Source organism: Oncorhynchus keta, chromosome 30, assembly GCF_023373465.1.
Source record: "Oncorhynchus keta strain PuntledgeMale-10-30-2019 chromosome 30, Oket_V2, whole genome shotgun sequence".
Taxonomy (NCBI): Eukaryota; Metazoa; Chordata; class Actinopteri; order Salmoniformes; family Salmonidae; genus Oncorhynchus; species Oncorhynchus keta.
In genome coordinates this window covers 29,002,442-29,022,577 of record NC_068450.1, presented here as the reverse complement: position 1 = coordinate 29,022,577, position 20,136 = coordinate 29,002,442, and the positions used below count along the sequence as shown (strand labels likewise).

Below are 20,136 nucleotides of genomic sequence, written 5' to 3'. Positions count from 1 at the left end.
AGGTGGTTAAGGAAAAGGGAGGGGCAGTAGGAGAAATTAGATGGTTAAGGAAAAGGGAGGGGCAGTAGGAGAAATGAGATGGTTAAGGAAAAGGGAGAGGGCAGGAGGGGAATGAGGTGGTTAAGGAAAAGGGAGAGGGCATGAGGGGAATGAGGTGGTTAAGGAAAAGGGAGAGGGCAGGAGGGGAATGAGGTGGTTAAGGAAAAGGGAGGGGCAGTAGGGGAATGAGGTGGTTAAGGAAAAGGGAGAGGGCAGGAGGGGAATGAGGTGGTTAAGGAAAAGGGAGAGGGCAGGAGGGGAATGAGGTGGTTAAGGAAAAGGGAGAGGGCAGGAGGGGAATGAGGTGGTTAAGGAAAAGGGAGGGGAAGCAGGGGAATGAGGTGGTTAAGGAAAAGGGAGGGGCAGTAGGAGAAATGAGATGGTTAAGGAAAAGGGAGAGGGCAGGAGGGGATGAGGTGGTTAAGGAAAAGGGAGGGGCAGTAGGGGAATGAGGTGGTTAAGGAAAAGGGAGAGGGCAGGAGGGGAATGAGGTGGTTAAGGAAAAGGGAGAGGGCAGGAGGGGAATGAGGTGGTTAAGGAAAAGGGAGGGGCAGTAGGGGAATGAGGTGGTTAAGGAAAAGGGAGAGGGCAGGAGGGGAATGAGGTGGTTAAGGAAAAGGGAGAGGGCAGGAGGGGAATGAGGTGGTTAAGGAAAAGGGAGAGGGCAGGAGGGGAATGAGGTGGTTAAGGAAAAGGGAGGGCAGTAGGAGAATGAGGTGGTTAAGGAAAAGGGAGAGGGCAGGAGGGGAATGAGGTGGTTAAGGAAAAGGGAGAGGGCAGGAGGGGAATGAGGTGGTTAAGGAAAAGGGAGAGGGCAGGAGGGGAATGAGGTGGTTAAGGAAAAGGGAGGGGCAGTAGGGGAATGAGGTGGTTAAGGAAAAGGGAGAGGGCAGGAGGGGAATGAGGTGGTTAAGGAAAAGGGAGAGGGCAGGAGGGGAATGAGGTGGTTAAGGAAAAGGGAGGGGAAGCAGGGGAATGAGGTGGTTAAGGAAAAGGGAGGGGCAATAGGAGAAATGAGATGGTTAAGGAAAAGGGAGAGGGCAAGAGGGGAATGAGGTGGTTAAGGAAAAGGGAGAGGGCAGGAGGGGAATGAGGTGGTTAAGGAAAAGGGAGAGGGCAGGAGGGGAATGAGGTGGTTAAGGAAAAGGGAGGGGCAGTAGGGGAATGAGGTGGTTAAGGAAAAGGGAGAGGGCAGGAGGGGAATGAGGTGGTTAAGGAAAAGGGAGAGGGCAGGAGGGGAATGAGGTGGTTAAGGAAAAGGGAGGGGCAGTAGGGGAATGAGGTGGTTAAGGAAAAGGGAGAGGGCAGGAGGGGAATGAGGTGTTTAAGGAAAAGGGAGAGGGCAGGAGGGGAATGAGGTGGTTAAGGAAAAGGGAGGGGAAGCAGGGGAATGACGTGGTTAAGGAAAAGGGAGGGGCAGTAGGAGAAATGAGATGGTTAAGGAAAAGGGAGAGGGCAGGAGGGGAATGAGGTGGTTAAGGAAAAGGGAGGGGCAGTAGGGGAATGAGGTGGTTAAGGAAAAGGGAGAGGGCAGGAGGGGAATGAGGTGGTTAAGGAAAAGGGAGAGGGCAGGAGGGGAATGAGGTGGTTAAGGAAAAGGGAGGGGCAGTAGGGGAAGGAGGTGGTTAAGGAAAAGGGAGAGGGCAGGAGGGGAATGAGGTGGTTAAGGAAAAGGGAGAGCAGGGGAGGGGAATGAGGTGGTTAAGGAAAAGGGAGGGGCAGTAGGGGAATGAGGTGGTTAAGGAAAAGGGAGAGGGCAGTAGGAGAATGAGGTGGTTAAGGAAAAGGGAGAGGGCTGTAGGAGAATGAGGTGTTTAAGGAAAAGGGAGAGGGCTGTAGGGGAATGAGGTGGTTAAGGAAAAGGGAGAGGGCAGTAGGGGAATGAGGGGGTTAAGGAAAAGGGAGAGGCAGTAGGAGAATGAGGCGGTTAAGGAAAAGGGAGAGGGCAGTAGGGGAATGAGGTGGTTAAGGAAAAGGGAGAGGGCAGTAGGGGAATGAGGTGGTTAAGGAAATGGGAGAGGGATGTAGGGGAATGAAGGGGTTAAGGAAAAGGGAGAGGGCAGTAGGGGAATGAGGACAAGGGAGGAGTACTCTAGATATTTCTTATGGTCCACCTTGTGTTACTACACACATGGAATTGAAATATCTTCCGACTGCACTGCAACTGACTTAGAAAAGGGAGGAGAGAGGGAGGAGAGAGGAAGGAGAGAAAGAGGAGAGAGGGAGGAGAGAAAGAGGAGAGAGGGGGTAGAGAGGGAGGAGTTAGGGAGGAGTCAGGGAGTAAAGAGGGAGGAGAGACGGAGGAGTTAGGGAGGAGAGAAGGAGTAGAGAGTGAGTAGAGAAGGAGGAGTTAGGGAGGAGAGAGGGAGGAGAGAGAGAGTAGAGAGGGAGGGGTTAGGGAGTAGAGAGGGAGGAGTTAGGGAGTAAAGAGAGAGGAGTTAGGGAGTAGAGAAGGAGGAGAGAAGGAGTAGAGAGGGAGGAGAGAAGGAGTAGAGAGTGAGTAGAGAGGGAGGAGTTAGGGAGTAGAGAGGGAGGTGAGAGGGAGGAGAGAGGGAGTGGAGAGGGAGGAGATAGGGAGTAGTGCGGGACTAGAGAGGGAGGAGATAGGGAAGTGAGAGGGAGGAGAGAGGGAGTAGAGAGGGAGGAGAGAGGGAGGAGAGAGGGAGTAGTGCGGGAGTAGAGAGGGAGGTAAGAGGGAGGAGAGAGGGAGTAGAGAGGGAGGAGTTAGGGAGTAGAGAGGGAGTAGTGCGGGAGTAGAGAGGGAGGAGAGAGGGAGGGGAAAAGAGGATTAGGGGAGAGAAGCAGGAGGACAAGATGGACACTGTACCAGACAGTCTCTTGTGTAGGGAAAGTGTTGTAATAGACACTAACAACAACTTTAAGAAAAAATAAAAATGGTTAGCATTGTCAAGAAAAGAGCCAGAGACAGTGAAACATGTAGACTGATTACAGAACTGTAGGTGAGGAGATTGTATTTATTTATGTTTACCTGGTGGCAAAGACTGTGACACACTCCATAAATATAGTGGAGAAGACTGTGACACACTCCATAAATATAGTGGAGAAGACTGTGACACACTCCATAAATATAGTGGAGAAGACTGTGACACACTCCATAAATATAGTGGAGAAGACTGTGACACACTCTATAAATATAGTGGAGAAGACTGTGACACACTATAAATATAGTGGAGAAGACTGTGACACACTCTATAAATATAGTGGAGAAGTCTGTGACACACTATAAATATAGTGGAGAAGACTGTGACACACTATAAATATAGTGGAGAAGATTGTGACACACTCCATAAATATAGTGGAGAAGTCTGTGACACACTATAAATATAGTGGAGAAGACTGTGACACATTCTATAAATATAGTGGAGAAGACTGTGACACAATCTATAAATATAGTGGAGAAGATTGTGACACACTCCATAAATATAGTGGAGAAGACTGTGACACACTCCATAAATATAGTGGAGAAGACTGTGACACAATCTAGAAATATAGTGGAGAAGACTGTGACACACTCCATAAATATAGTGGAGAAGACTGTGACACACTCCATAAATATAGTGGAGAAGACTGTGACACACTCCATAAATATAGTGGAGAAGACTGTGACACAATCTATAAATATAGTGGAGAAGACTGTGACACAATCTATAAATATAGTGGAGAAGACTGTGACACACTCCATAAATATAGTGGAGAAGACTGTGACACATTCTATAAATATAGTGGAGAAGACTGTGACACATTCTATAAATATAGTGGAGAAGACTGTGACACACTCTATAAATATAGTGGAGAAGTCTGTGACACACTATAAATATAGTGGAGAAGACTGTGACACATTCTATAAATATAGTGGAGAAGACTGTGACACAATCTATAAATATAGTGGAGAAGATTGTGACACACTCCATAAATATAGTGGAGAAGACTGTGACACACTCCATAAATATAGTGGAGAAGACTGTGACACAATCTAGAAATATAGTGGAGAAGACTGTGACACACTCCATAAATATAGTGGAGAAGACTGTGACACAATCTATAAATATAGTGGAGAAGACTGTGACACAATCTATAAATATAGTGGAGAAGACTGTGACACACTCCATAAATATAGTGGAGAAGACTGTGACACATTCTATAAATATAGTGGAGAAGACTGTGACACACTCCATAAATATAGTGGAGAAGACTGTGACACACTCCATAAATATAGTGGAGAAGACTGTGACACATTCTATAAATATAGTGGAGAAGACTGTGACACACTCCATAAATATAGTGGAGAAGACTGTGACACACTCCATAAATATAGTGGAGAAGACTGTGACACACTCTATAAATATAGTGGAGAAGACTGTGACACACTCTATAAATATAGTGGAGAAGACTGTGACACACTCCATAAATATAGTGGAGAAGACTGTGACACACTCCATAAATATAGTGGAGAAGACTGTGACACACTCCATAAATATAGTGGAGAAGACTGTGACACACTATGTGTGCAATGATGTGCAAATAGTTAAAGTACAAAAGGGGAAATAAAATAAAATAAATATGGGTTGTATTTACAATGGTGTTTGTTCTTCACTGGTTGACGTTTTCTTGTGGCAACACAAATCTTGCTGCTTCGATGTGGTATTTCACCCAATAGATATGGAAGTTTATCAAAATTGGATTTGTTTTAGAATTATTTGTGGGTCTGTGTAATCTGAGGGAAATATGTCTTTCTAACGTGGTCTCTCTCTCTCTCTCTCTCTCTCTCTCTCTCTCTCTCTCTCTCTCTCTCTCTCTCTCTCTGTCTCTCTGTCTTTCTCTCTCTGTCTCTCTCTGTCTCTCTGTCTCTCTGTCTCTCTCTCTCTCTCTCTCTCTCTCTCTCTCTCTCTCTGTCTCTCTCTCTGTCTCTCTGTCTCTCTCTCTCTCTCTCTCTCTCTGTCTCTCTCTCTCTCTCTCTCTCTCTCTCTCTCTCTCTCTCTCTCTCTCTCTCTCTCTCTCTGTCTCTCTCTCTCTCTCTCTCTCTCTCTCTCTCTCTGTCTCTCTCTGTCTCTCTCTCTCTCTCTCTCTCTCTCTCTCTCTCTCTCTCTCTCTCTCTCTCTCTCTCTCTCTCTCTCTCTCTCTCTCTCTCTCTCTCTCTCTCTCTCTCTCTCTCTCTCTCTCTCTCTCTCTCTCTCTCTCTCTCTGTCCATCACGTGTTCAAAAGCTACTCAAGTTAAAGTAGTTTACTCAAGACCCAGAGAAGACAGGTGAAGAGGTTTGTAATAGACCTGTGGGCATCGGGGAGGAAAATGTGGCCGGCATTCGAAGGCAAGAGTTAACCAGGGATGTTTTAACTGGTGTTTCTTAAACTGAAGCTATACATTATTTTCACCCTAATTTGTAGCCTCAGGACATTTAATCCAGAGGGATGGCATCCTCCTAAAAAAAACAAAAGAGTCCAAATGTTGCTTTCCGTTGATTGTCTTATGTAACCAGAATATCTGAAGTGATCCTGTCTTTAAAAGCAGATGGTGTGGTTATGACATCATGCTCGTTAACAAGAGTTAGGGCCGTTTAGGACAAACAAGCAGGGGTTGTTTTGAAGGACAGGGACCTTAACTTGAACTAATTCCATTAAAGATGCCCTGAATAATTGTCTACATGTATGCTCATAGATACATGATAGCCTAGACAATGGCACCTCCTGGAAAAAGAATTGTACACCCCTGACTGTTTAAAAAAACAATTATGTTTAATTGTCCTTTTAATTATTTTCCCCTTCCACTGTAGTTAGAGAGAGAACATCCTCACAATGTTCTGTCACTCATATTTAGCTGCTACCAATCATATTCTGTCCGACTTCTAGGATAATTTTCCTAGCGACTCCGGAGCCAATATTAGCTGTGCGGTGCGTTGTTTTACCCATGAGCCGGTTGCCTAGGTAACATTGCATAAGAGCAGCGGGAAGGAAAGGATGCCCCTTGCTGATTGTGAGACGGGAGACTAGGAGGTAGATTTACCCAGCAGCCGCCTTGTTCTCTCTCTCTCTCTCTCTCTCTCTCTCTCTCTCTCTCTCTCTCTCTCTCTCTCTCTCTCTCTCTCTCTCTCTCTCTCCCTCACTATCTCTCTAGTTTCTCTCACCAACCCTTTATACTCCAACACTCTGATGTGTTACACCAGTAAGGATCAAACAGTTCCACATAGTGTATGTTAAAGCCCGTATGGCTCTTAAAGCATTTCACCATGTGTGTTAGCTTAGTAGCTCTCTTTCCTGATATCACTGTCCTCTGTATCAAGTTGCCTTTCCTCATCATTATATGGCACGCAACAAAAGCTCATACCTGTCCAAATGAGATACTACAACAGAATTTAATAAGCACCACCAGTGGACTGAGCACGACCTAAATTGAAATCTAAGTTTCACTGTATTTGACTTCAGAAGGCCTAGTGTTCTGGGTCTCCTAAATGAATAAATTGAGTGTCTTGTGGAACATTCAGTACCAGTCAAAAGTTTGGACACACCTACTCATTCCAGGGTTTTTCTTTATTTTTTACTATTTACTACATTGTAGAATAATAGTGAAAACATCAAAACGATGAAATAACACATGGAATCATGTAGAAACCAAACAAGTGTTAAACAAATCAAAATAGATTTTATATTTGAGATTCTTCAAAGTAGCCAACATTCGCCTTGATGACAGCTTTGCACACTCTTGGCATTCTCTCAACCAGCTTCACATGGAATGCTTTTCCAACGGTCTTGAAGGAGTTCCCACATATGTTGAGCACTTGTTGGCTGCTTTTCCTTCACTCTGCGGTCCAACTCATCCAGAACCATCTCAATTAAGGTCAGGTTATTGTGGAGGCCAGGTCATCTGATGCAGCACTCCATCACTCTCCTATGTTTAACACTTTTTTGGTTACTACATGATTACATATGTGTTATTTCATAGTTTTGATGTCTTCACAATTATTCTACAATGTAGAAAATAGTAAAATAAAGAAAAAACCTGGAATGAGTAGGTGTGTCCAAACTTTTGACTGCTATTGTATGTCTGGAAGAATTGTCATGTTAAATGTGCAGTGTACTGTACTGTACTGTACTTGATTTTCTCACACTGGCATTAACCAGTGACCATGCAGCTAATCCCCACAGTGAAGCATCTCTCCATGAGACCACGTCTCTCAGCCTGATAGGCTGCCTGGTAACTGCAGGCTAAGGCCACACACAGTCCTTAGCTAAGAGTGTCTGTGTACAGAGCCTGACAGGATAGTGCATGTAGATTCCGTAGAGACATGTGGCTCCAGATTGCCGGGAGTTCCCAGTCTTTCCAACAAGTGGATAATGTTCCGTGGAAGCCACAGTGTTTCTGTCTGTGGCAGGAAGAGTAGAGCCATCTTTGACTGTGGAGACAGCATTGTGTGTGTGTGTGTCGATGTGTGTGTGTGGTGTGTGCGTGTGCCTGCGTGTGTGCCTGCATTTTAGATATTAACTGTCTGTCTGTGTGTGTGTGTGTGTGTGTGTGTGTGTGTGTGTGTGTGTGTGTGTGTGTGTGTGTGTGTGTGTGTGTGTGTGTGTGTGTGTGTGTGTGTGTGTGTGTGTGTGTGTGTGTGTGTGTGTGTGTGTGTGTGTGTGTGTGTGTGTGTGTGTGTGTGTGTGTGTGTGTGTGTGTGTGTGTGTGTGTGTGTGTGTGTGTGTGTGTGTGTGTGTTTTAGATGTTAACAGTTTGTGTGTTTTAGATGTTAACCATTTGTGTGGTTTAGATGTTAACAGTTTGTGTGGTTTAGATGTTAACAGTTTGTGTGGTTTAGATGTTAACCATTTGTGTGGTTTAGACGTTAACAGTTTGTGTGGTTTAGATTTTAACAGTTTGTGTGTTTTAGATGTTAACCATTTGTGTGGTTTAGATGTTAACAGTTTGTGTGGTTTAGATGTTAACAGTTTGTGTGGTTTAGATGTTAACAGTTTATGTGGTTTAGATGTAATTGTGTGTGTTTTATGTTATAACAGGTTGTGTTTTATGTTTTATATTATAAAAGTGTGTGTGTGTTAGTGTGTTTTATATGTTAACAGTGTGTATTTTAGATGTTAACTGTGTCTGTGTTTTAGGTGTTTACAGTGTGTGTGTGTGTGTGTGTGTGTGTGTGTGTGTGTGTGTGTGTGTGTGTGTGTGTGTGTGTGTGTGTGTGTGTGTGTGTGTGTGTGTGTGTGTGTGTGTGTGTGTGTGTGTGTGTGTGTGTGTTTTAGATGTTAACAGTATGTCTGTGTTGTCTATAGGTGCTGACCTGCCTGGTCTGATAGACCTCGAGTCCCTGTATCGTGGTGTGGAGCAGAGTATCAACCAGACCCGAGCCCAGAGACAGAGGAGACAGAGTCCAGAGAGAGCCTACAACATCGAGGTCCTACTCGGGGTGGATGACTCTGTGGTCCAATTCCATGGCAAGGAACACGTCCAGAAGTACCTGCTCACGCTCATGAACATCGTAGGTATAGCACACTCACAGAGAGGTACGCTCACACACACAAACAAACAAAGGCACACACACACTCTCCTTTGCATGAAAGAACTGTCCAATATGGCAGCTAAAATGAAACAGTAACACTCACAGAGAACTAGAAACTAGGACAGAGAACTAGAGAGCTTTGGATAGAGAACCTGAGACTAGGACAGATAACTAGAGACTAAGACAGAGAACTAGAGATTAGGATAAGGAACTAGAGACTAAAACAGAGAACGAGAGATTAGGATAGGGAACTAGAGACTAAGACAGAGAACTAGAGATTAGGATAGGGAACTAGAGACTAAGACAGAGAACTAGAGATTAGGATAGGGAACTAGAGACTAAGACAGAGAACTAGAGATTAGGATAGGGAACTAGAGACTAAAACAGAGAACTAGAGATTAGGATAGGGAACTAGAGACTAAGACAGAGAACTAGAGATTAGGATAGGGAACTAGAGACTAAGACAGAGAACTAGAGATTAGGATAGGGAACTAGAGACTAAGACAGAGAACTAGAGATTAGGATAGGGAACTAGAGACTAAGACAGAGAACTAGAGATTAGGATAGAGAACTAGAGACTAAAACAGAGAACTAGAGATTAGGATAGGGAACTAGAGACTAAGACAGAGAACTAGAGATTAGGATAGGGAACTAGAGACTAAGACAGAGAACTAGAGATTAGGATAGGGAACTAGAGACTAAGACAGAGAACTAGAGATTAGGATAGGGAACTAGAGACTAAGACAGAGAACTAGAGATTAGGATAGGGAACTAGAGACTAAGATAGAGAACTAGAGATTAGGATAGGGAACTAGAGACTAAGACAGAGAACTAGAGATTATGATAGGGAACTAGAGACTAGGACAGAGAACTAGGGCCTGCCTGCCTGCCAGCCTGCCTGCCTGCCTGCCTGCCTGCCTGCCTGCCTGCCTGCCTGTCTGCCTGCCAGATCTCACTGTCTGTCTTTCTGTCTGTCTATCTCCTCTATATGAATATGATGGGATTTCAAATATTTTCTGTGTGTGCTTGCGTGCATGTGAGCGACAGAATGGTCACAGGCTAGTGAAACCTGTCGTCTGCCCCAGCTCTCACACAATGTCCCTTCAGATGTTATGTCATGTGTCACTATTGGAATGATGCAAAGCCAGCAGACAATATGATTTAGGACACAACAAAGAGCTTAGCCCAGCACTTGCCTCCCAGGAGTGTGTGAGTGTGTGTGATTGGGAATTTGGCATGTAGAATTTAATCTCTGAAAATTAAACCTGATCTGAGAGTAGAGAGAGATTGTGATGGTACGTGTCTGTGTGTGTGTACATGCGGGCACGTGTGTTTTTGTCGAGCATGTGTGTGCATGTGTTTTTGTCGAGCATGTGTATGTTTGTCGAGTGTGTGTGTGTGTGTGTGTGTGTGTGTGTGTGTGTGTGTGTGTAGCCTTTGTGCAAAAAGCAGCAGACAGATATCAGAGATTTCTATCAGAAACAGCAGCAGTTCTTTTAGTCTTTACTCCGGTGTTGTGAAAGTACAGCACCCCCCCTTTTGACTCCCTGTTGTAGATATCTGTAAGACAATCTTAGAGGGGAATGCACAGCCATATTGCAGGCACCCTTCTCATCTAGAGACAGAGACAGAGAGATTTTTAACAGCGCATTCAGAATAAATTACTGAAAAACCCGATAAACAGTAAATAAATAAGCAAAACAACCTCCCACGCATGGCATCTATGCCACTTTCTTCTTGAAAGTTAACTTTGCTCACTTTAGGATCATCTCGCTCTCTGTCTCTCTGGCGGTGGAGTGTACTCAGGACTTGGAGTTTTGCTTTTTAACTTTTTTACATGAGGTTTCTCCATACATGATCTAGGATCAGATTTTCCTTCTCATTCATTTTGATTTAAACATCAAAACTGACCCTAGATCAGCACTTCTAACCTGAGACGAATACTGGTGTGGAGATCCAATTGATGCTATTACCTCAGCCTTTGATGAGGCAACATGGCTCCATACCTTCAGTGGCTTCCATTGAGGCCTTATTCTATCTAGGAACATGGCTACGCTGAAGAGGCTCTCTTTCTTTCTCTCCTCATCGTTGTCCAAGGCTGCCAGGGTCAGATCATAGAGGCTGTCTCAGAGCAGAGAAGAGTGTGTTATCTTAACCTTTTGGTGTGTGTGTGTGTGTGTGTGTGTGTGTGTGTGTGTGTGTGTGTGTGTGTGTGTGTGTGTGTGTGTGTGTGTGTGTGTGTGTGTGCGTGCGTGCGTGCGTGCGTGCGTGCGTGCGTGCGTGCGTGCGTGCGTGCGTGCGTGCGTGTGCGCGCGTGTGTGTGTTATCTTCCTCTACCAGGGAAGCTTGAGGGAACAATATACTGCAGGCTGTGTGAGTGTGTAGATCATTTTTTATCTTGCTTTTATTCAGACCTTTAGCAGGCCATGCTATCCGCGAGATAGTACCCTGAGAAGTACATAGAGAGAACACTTTCAACCCAATATACAAATCCAGTCCTGTTGATTTCCGTTGCTCCCCAGTACATACTGTATATCCAGGTATACATCATGAATCTGAAAAAACAGTATATTCCACATGAAGTGATCCCTCCTACTCTAACTAGCTTAGCCCACGAGTGACTCAGAGCTGTAGCCAGCCTGTCTCTCTGTTGTTATCTGTACATAAGAGGTCTGTTAGGACCCCCAGCCACTAGGGGGCCCTGACCCAATTATTATCCTTTTTTATATTTCATTTTTTTAGGAAGTAAGTCAGGATCTCTTTTGAGAGTTAGAATAGTAGAATACATATGTGGTTGTACATCAGAAGTTTTCCTCTTGTTATGTCCGTCACTGACAGTCAATCAATTAACCCATGCCAGCTAAAATGTTTTAGATTGGTAGGTTAGTCTAACCAGCTATCTTAACTTGTAGTAATCATGGCTGAATACCAACTGGGTGAAGGGCACGTGCCCAGGGGTCCTAACCTCCAGGGTCCTGACCTCCAGGGGTCCTGACCTCCAGAGGCCCTGACCTCCAGAGGGCCCCCATTGATTTTTTTAGTCACTCTCACTCAGATATCATATACACACGTGGGCAGATTTGCAGAAAAGTTGCTTGAAAATTGCAGTATTTTCTCTACACCCCATGGTAACATTTTCTCTACACCCCATGGTAACATTTTCTCTACACCCCATGGAAACATTTTCTCTACACCCCATGGAAACATTTTCTCTACACCCCATGGAAACATTTTCTCTACACCCCATGGAAACATTTTCTCTACACCCCATGGTAACATTTTCTCTACACCCCATGGAAACATTTTCTCTCCATTCTCTGCGCCGCCACTACTTCATGTAGGGGTCGATCTGGGGTCAGCTAAAGGTCAGGAAGTCACGGTGGAAATTGAGAGGGAGAGAAAGAAATGGAGAGAGAGGGAGTATGAGTATGAGAAGGAGAGACAGCAGGGGAGGAGAGAGCGAGAGATAGGGGTCAGAGATGAGGTGGGCAGTCTGTCAGTCAGCTCCCACGGCAACCTTTGAATCCTGTCTGTAGAGTTCAACTAGAGTGTTTACCTCCTACTCTCTTCCCATGTTAATCTGGTTCTTCCAAATCCTCCTTTTTTTCTCAATAGCATCAATTGATAAATTCTAGTGTGGTTTGGTTTGTCAATGACCAACCAATTGAAGAGCCCAGAGCTTGTCCATCAATGAACAAACACACACACACCCAATCAGCAACAAGCTGCCCCCAGAGAGGAGAACAGAGGTGAACAACATGACTGAGAAATGCAGTCCATTGATCAGCTTCTTAAATGGTCCATGGGAAATGAAGAGGAATGTACGGGAGATACCTGAATCAAAAGATAACTGAACCCCCCCCCCCCTCCACAAGTCACATAATCACCACCTCACACACTCTCACATAATCACACGGCCAAGGGCAGGAGGACAGGGGGCCTCAGTGATGCACAATATCCCTCCCCAAAGTCTGTCAAATTCCACTGTCTGAGAGAGAGAGAGAGAGACCATTCCATTGTGTTGTAATCTCTTGCATATGAAGTGTCTGCTTAATGATACTGTATCAACCCAGAGGACACTGTTTCCCTGTCTAACTGATGGGAGACCTTTACACTGACAGACACTGTTTGTGATGAGCGAGATGGCTGGATGGTGTTAATAATCAACTCACCCACTCTAATAGGAGTGCTGTGTGTGTGTGTGTGTGTGTGTGTGTGTGTGTGTGTGTGTGTGTGTGTGTGTGTGTGTGTGTGTGTGTGTGTGTGTGTGTGTGTGTGTGTGTGTGTGTGTGTGTGTGTGTGTGTGTGTGTGTGTGTGTGTGTGCGCGTGTGTGTGTGTGCATGTGTCGCTGATAAAGCTAGCCTGGCTGTGGTGGGTGCTAATGAATGCATCATGTCCAAGTTAAAGGCCTGCGTGATAACAGAGAAAGGCCAGCAGATAATAATAGGGAGAATGGGACACATCTGTGAGCAGCACACTCTGAACTAACACTCTGAACTAACACTCTGAACTAACACTCTGAACTAACATTCTGAACTCACGCTCTGAACTAACATTCTGAACTAACACTCTGAACTAACACTCTGAACTAACATTCTGAACTAACATTCTGAACTAACACTCTGAACTAACACTCTGAACTGACACTCTGAACTAACACTCTGAACTAACACTCTGAACTAACACTCTGAACTAACACTCTGAACTAACACTCTGAACTAACACTCTGAACTAACACTCTGAACTAACACTCTGAACTAACATTCTGAACTCACGCTCTGAACTAACATTCTGAACTAACACTCTGAACTAACACTCTGAACTAACATTCTGAACTAACATTCTGAACTAACACTCTGAACTAACACTCTGAACTGACACTCTGAACTAACACTCTGAACTAACACGCTGAACTAACATTCTGAACTAACACTCTGAACTAACATTCTGAACTCACGCTCTGAACTAACATTCTGAACTAACATTCTGAACTCACGCTCTGAACTAACACTCTGAACTAACATTCTGAACTCACGCTCTGAACTAACACTCTGAACTAACATTCTGAACTAACACTCTGAACTAACACTCTGAACTAACATTCTGAACTAACACTCTGAACTAACATTCTGAACTCACGCTTAACTAACATTCTGAACTTACATTCTGAACTCACGCTCTGATCTAACACTCTGAACTAACATTCTGAACTCACGCTCTGAACTAACACTCTGAACTAACATTCTGAACTAACACTCTAAACTAACATTCTGAACTAACACTCTGAACAAACATTCTGAACTCACGCTCTGAACTAACATTCTGAACTAACATTCTGAACTAACACTCTGAACTAACATTCTGAACTAACCTTCTGAACTAACACTCTAAACTAACATTCGGAACTAACACTCTGAACTAACATTCTGAACTAACATTCTGAACTAACACTCTGAACTAACATTCTGAACTAACACTCCGAACTAACACTCTGAACTAACATTCTGAACTAACACTCTGAACTAACATTCTGAACTAACATTCTGAACTAACACTCTGAACTGACATCCTGAACTAACATTCTGAACTAACACTCTGAACTAACACTCTGAACTAACACTCTGAACTAACACTCTGAACTAACATTCTGAACTCACGCTCTGAACTAACGTTCTGAACTAACATTCTGAACTAACACTCTGAACTAACACTCTGAACTAACATTCTGAACTAACATTCTGAACTAACACTCTGAACTAACACTCTGAACTAACATTCTGAACTCACGCTCTGAACTAACGTTCTGAACTAACACTCTGAACTAACACTCTGAACTAACATTCTGAACTCACGCTCTGAACTATCACTCTGAACTAACGCTCTGAACTAACACTCTCAACTAACATTCTGAACTAACACTCTGAACTAACACTCTCAACTAACATTCTGAACTAACACTCTGAACTAACACTCTGAACTAACATTCTGTAGTGCTGATTCCCTCCCTCTCTACCTCATCTTACAGATGCATACTGCAACTCACATCCTCCACATTCAGTACAACACCCATTCTGCCAGTCATATTCTGTTATAGGTCCCCAAACCACTCACATCCCTCGTTCCTCTTTTCAGTTTGCTGCAGCTAGCGACTGGAACAAGCTGCAAAAAAAAACACTCAAACTGGACAGTTAAATCTCCATCTCTACATTCAAAGACTCAATTATGGACACTTGAGGTTGCTACACGTGATGTATTTGTTTTCTCTATCTTTTTGCCCTTTGTGCTGTTGTCTGTGCCCAACAAGGTTTGTATCATGCTTGTGTTTCTACCATGTTGTGCTGCCATGTGTTGCTACTGTTTTGTTGTCATGTTGCTACCATGTTGTTGTCATCTGTTGCTGCAATGCTGTGTTGTTGTCTTAGGTCTCTCTTTATGTAGTGTTGTGGTGTCTCTCTTTATGTAGTGTTGTGGTTTATGTAATGTTGTCTTAGGTCTATCTTTATGTAGTGGTGTCTATCTTTATGTAGTGTTGTCTCTCTTTATGTAGTGTTGTGGTGTCTCTATGTAGTGTTGTCTTAGGGCTCTCTTTATGTAGTGTTGTCTTAGGTCTCTCTTTATGTAATGTTGTATCTCTTTATGTCGTGTTGTCTTAGGTCTATCTTTATGTAGTGCTGTCTCTCTTTGTTTAGTGTTGTCTCTCTTTATGTAGTGCTATCTTGTCACTCCTTATGTAGTGTTGTCTCTCTTTATGTAGTGTTGTAGTGTTGTCTCTCTTTATATAGTTTTGTGGTGTTGTCTCTCTTTATGTAGTATTGTCTCTTTTTATGTAGTGTTGTCTTAGGTCTTTCTTTATATAGTGTTGTCTCTCTTTATGTAGTGTCGTCTGTCTTTATGTAGTGTGTCTTATTTCTCTATTTCTGTAGTGTTGTCTCTCTTTATATAGTGTTGTCCTAGGTCTCTCATTATCTAGTGTTGTCTCTATGTAATGTTGTCTCTCTTTATGTAGGGTTATCTGAGGTCTCTCTTAACTTAGTGTTTTCTCTCTTTATGTAGTGTTGTCTCTCTTATGTAGTGTTGTCTTAGGTCTCTCTTTATGTGGTGTTGTCTCTATGTAGTGTGGTCTCTCTTTATGTAGTGTGTCTTATTTCTCTATTTATGTAGTGTTGTCTCTCTTTATGTAGTGTTGTCTTAGGTCTCTCATTATCTACTGTTGTCTCTATTTATGTAATGTTGTCTCTCTTTATGTAGTGTTGTCTTAGGTCTCTCTTCCTGTAGTGGGCTCTCTCTCTTTATGTACTGTTGTCTCTCTTTATGTAGTGTTGTTTCTCTTTATGTAGTGCTATCTTGTCACTCTTTATGTAGTGTTGTCTCTCTTTATGTAGTGTTGTAGTGTTGTCTCTCTTTATACAGTTTTGTGGTGTTCTCTCTTTATGTAGTATTGTCTCTTTTTATGTAGTGTTGTCTTAGGTCTTTCTTTATATAGTGTTGTCTCTCTTTATGTAGTGTTGTCTCTCTTATTAATGTAGTGTTGTCTCTCTTTATGTAGTGGTGTCTGTCTTTATGTAGTGTGTCTCTCTTTATGTGTGTCTTATTTCTCTATTTCTGTAGTGTTGTCTCTCTTTATATAGTGTTGTCCTAGGTCTCTCATTATCTAGTGTTGTCTCTATGTAATGTTGTCTCTCTTTATGTAGGGTTATCTTAGGTCTCTCTTAATGTAGTGTTGTCTCTCTTTATGTAGGGTTATCTTAGGTCTCTCTTTATGTGGTGTTGTCTCTATGTAGTGTGGTCTCTCTTTATGTAGTGTTTCTTATTTCTCTATTAATGTAGTGTTGTCTCTCTTTATGTAGTGTTTTCTCTCTTTATTTAGTGTTGTCTTAGGTCTCTCATTATCTAGTGTTGTCTCTATTTATGTAATGTTGTCTCTCTTTATGTAGTGTTGTCTCTCTTTATGTATTGTTTTCTCTCTTTATCTAGTATTCTCTCTTGATGTAGTGTTGTCTTAGGTCTCTCTTCATGTAGTGGGCTCTCTCTTTATGTACTGTTGTCTCTCTTTATGTAGTGTTGTCTCTCTTTATGTAGTGTTGTCTTAGGTCTCTCTTAATTGAGAGTTTTCTCTCTTTGTGTAGTGTTGTCTCTCTTCATGTATTGTTTTCTCCCTTTATGTAGTATTCTCTCTTTATGTAGTGTTGTCTCTCTTCATGTAGTCTCGACTCTCTTTATTGTTGTCTCTCTTTATGTAGTGTTGTCTTAGGTCTCTCTTCTTGTAGCGTTGTCTCTCTTTATGTAGTGTTGTGGTGTTGTCTCTCTTTATGTAGTGTTGTCTCTCTTTATATAGTGTTGTGGTGTTGTCTCTCTTTATATAGTGTTGCCTCTCTTTATGTAGTGTTGTCTCTCTTAATGTAGTGTTGTCTCTCTTTATGTAGTGTTGTCTATCTTTATGTAGTGTTGTCTTAGGTCTCTCTTTATCGAGTGTTGTCTCTCTTTATGTAGTGTTGTTTCTCTTTATGTGATGTTGTCTTAGGTCTCTCTATATATAGTGTTGTCTCTCTTTATGTAGTGTTGTCTCTCTTTGTGTAGTGTTGTCTTAGGTCTCTCTTTATGTAGTGTGGTCTTTCTTTATGTAGTGTTGTCTCTCTTTATCTAGTGTTGTCTCTCTTTATGTAATTTTGTCTGTCTTTATGTAGTGTTGTCTTAGGTCTCTCTTCATGTAGTGTTGTCTCTCTTTATGTAGTGTTGTCTCTCTTTGTGTAGTTTCGTATCTCTTTTTGTAGTGTTGTCTTAGGTCTCTCTTTATGTAGTGTTGTCTATCTTTATGTAGTGTTGTCTTAGGTCTCTCTTTATCGAGTGTTGTCTCTCTTTATGTAGTGTTGTCTCTCTTTATGTGGTGTTGTCTTAGGTCTCTCTTTATCTAGTGTTGTCTCTCTTTATGTAGTGTTGTCTCTCTTCATGTAAGGTTGTCTCTCTTTGTGTAGTGTTGTCTTAGGTCTCTCTTTATGTAGTGTTTTCTCTCTTTATGTAGTGTTGTCTCTCTTTGTAGTGTTGTCTATCTTTATGTAGTGTTGTCTTAGGTCTCTCTTTATCGAGTGTTGTCTCTCTTTATGTAGTGTTGTCTCTCTTTTTGTAGTGTTGTCTTAGGTCTCTCTTTATCTAGTTTTGTCTATCTTTATGTAGTGTTGTCTTAGGTATCTCTTTATCGAGTGTTGTCTCTCTTTATGTAGTGTTGTCTCTCTTTATGTGGTGCTGTCTTAGGTCTCTCTTTATCTAGTGTTGTCTCTCTTTATGTAGTGTTGTCCCTCTTTATGTAGTGTTGTCTCTCTTTGTGTAGTGTTGTCTTAGGTCTCTCTTTATGTAGTGTTTTCTCTCTTTATGTAGTGTTGTCTCTCTTTATGTAGTGTTGTCTATCTTTATGTAGTGTTGTCTTAGGTCTCTCTTTATCGAGTGTTGTCTCTCTTTATGTAGTGTTGTCTCTCTTTGTGTAGTTTTGTATCTCTTTTTGTAGTGTTATCTTAGGTCTCTCTTTATCGAGTGTTGTCTCTCTTTATGTAGTGTTGTCTCTCTTTATGTGGTGCTGTCTTAGGTCTCTCTTTATCTAGTGTTGTCTCTCTTTATGTAGTGTTGTCCCTCTTTATGTAGTGTTGTCTCTCTTTGTGTAGTGTTGTCTTAGGTCTCTCTTTATGTAGTGTTGTCTCTCTTTATGTAGTGTTGTCTATCTTTATGTAGTGTTGTCTTAGGTCTCTCTTTATCGAGTGTTGTCTCTCTTTATGTAGTGTTGTCTCTCTTTGTGTAGTTTTGTATCTCTTTTTGTAGTGTTATCTTAGGTCTCTCTATATCTAGTGTTGTCTATCTTTATGTAGTGTTGTCTTAGGTCTCTCTTTATCGAGTGTTGTCTTTCTTTATGTAGTGTTGTCTCTCTTTATCTAGTGTTGTCTCTCTTTATGTAATTTTGTCTGTCTTTATTTAGTGTGTCTTATTTCTCTATTTATGTAGTGTTGTCTCTCTTTATATAGTGTTGTCCTAGGTCTCTCATTATCTAGTGTTGTCTCTATGTAATGTTGTCTCTCTTTATGTAGTGTTGTCTTAGGTCTCTCATTATCTAGTGTTGTCTCTATTCATGTAATGTTGTCTCTCTTTATGTAGTGTTGTCTTAGGTCTCTCTTCCTGTAGTGGGCTCTCTCTTTATGTACTGTTGTCTCTCTTTATGTAGTGTTGTCTCTCTTTATGTAGTGTTGTCTTAGGTCTCTCTTAATGGAGAGTTTTCTCTCTTTGTGTAGTGTTGTCTCTCTTCATGTAGTGTTGTCTCTCTTTATATAGTGTTGTCTCTCTTCATGTAGTGTTGTCTCTCTTTATATAGTGTTGTCTATCTTTGTATAGTGTTGTCTTAGGACTCTCTTCATGTATTGTTTTCTCTCTTTATCTAGTATTCTCTCTTGATGTAGTGTTGTCTTAGGTCTCTCTTCATGTAGTGGGCTCTCTCTTTATGTACTGTTGTCTCTCTTTATGTAGTGTTGTCTCTCTTTATGTAGTGTTGTCTTAGGTCTCTCTTTATGTACTGTTGTCTCTCTTTATGTAGTGTTGTCTCTCTTTATCTAGTGTTGTCTCTCTTTATGTAGTGTTGTCTCTCTTTATGTAGTGTTGTCTCTCTTTGTGTAGTGTTGTCGTAGGTCTCTCTTTATGTAGTGTTTTCTCTCTTTATGTAGTGTTGTCTCTCTTTATGTAGTGTTGTCTATCTTTATGTAGTGTTGTCTTAGGTCTCTCTTTATGTAGTGTTGTCTCTCTTTATGTAGTGTTGTCTATCTTTATGTAGTGTTGTCTTAGGTCTCTCTTTATCGAGTGTTGTCTCTCTTTATGTAGTGTTGTCTCTCTTTATGTAGTGTTGTCTCTCTTTGTGTAGTGTTGTCTTAGGTCTCTCTTTATGTAGTGTGGTCTTTCTTTATGTAGTGTTGTCTCTCTTCATGTAGTGTTGTCTATCTTTATGTAGTGTTGTCTTGGGTCTCTCTTTATCGAGTGTTGTCTCTCTTTATGTAGTGTTGTCTCTCTTTGTGTAGTGTTGTCTTAGGTCTCCCTTTATGTAGTGTTTTCTCTCTTTATGTAGTGTTGTCTCTCTTTATGTAGTGTTGTTTCTCTTTATGTGGTGTTGTCTTAGGTCTCTCTATATATAGTGTTGTCTCTATTTATGTAGTGTTGTCTCTCTTTATATAGTGTTGTCTCTCTTTGTGTAGTGTTGTCTCTCTTTATCTAGTGTTGTCTCTCTTTATGTAATTTTGTCTGTCTTTATGTAGTGTTGTCTTAGGTCTCTCTTCATGTAGTGTTGTCTCTCTTTATGTAGTGTTGTCTCTCTTTGTGTAGTGTTGTCTCTCTTTATGTAGTGTTGTCTATCTTTATGTAGTGTTGTCTTAGGTCTCTCTATATATAGTGTTGTCTCTCTTTATGTAGTGTTGTCTCTCTTTATGTAGTGTTGTCTCTCTTTGTGTAGTTTTGTATCTCTTTTTGTAGTGTTGTCTTAGGTCTCTCTATATCTAGTGTTGTCTATCTTTATGTAGTGTTGTCTTAGGTCTCTCTTTATCGAGTGTTGTCTTTCTTTATGTAGT

General features: G+C 41.9%; 1 protein-coding gene across 4 annotated transcripts in view; it reads left to right on the top strand.

Moving 5' to 3' along the window:
- LOC118374579 (A disintegrin and metalloproteinase with thrombospondin motifs 2-like) overlaps window positions 1-20,136 on the top strand; it is a 258,205-nt gene that overhangs the window by 186,489 nt on the left and 51,580 nt on the right. For all 4 annotated transcript variants that reach the window (XM_052488114.1, XM_052488113.1, XM_052488112.1 and 1 more), the window contains exon 4: window positions 8,321-8,526. In XM_052488114.1, the coding sequence (XP_052344074.1) occupies window positions 8,321-8,526 (206 nt within the window). The remainder of the gene's footprint in view (window positions 1-8,320; window positions 8,527-20,136) is intronic.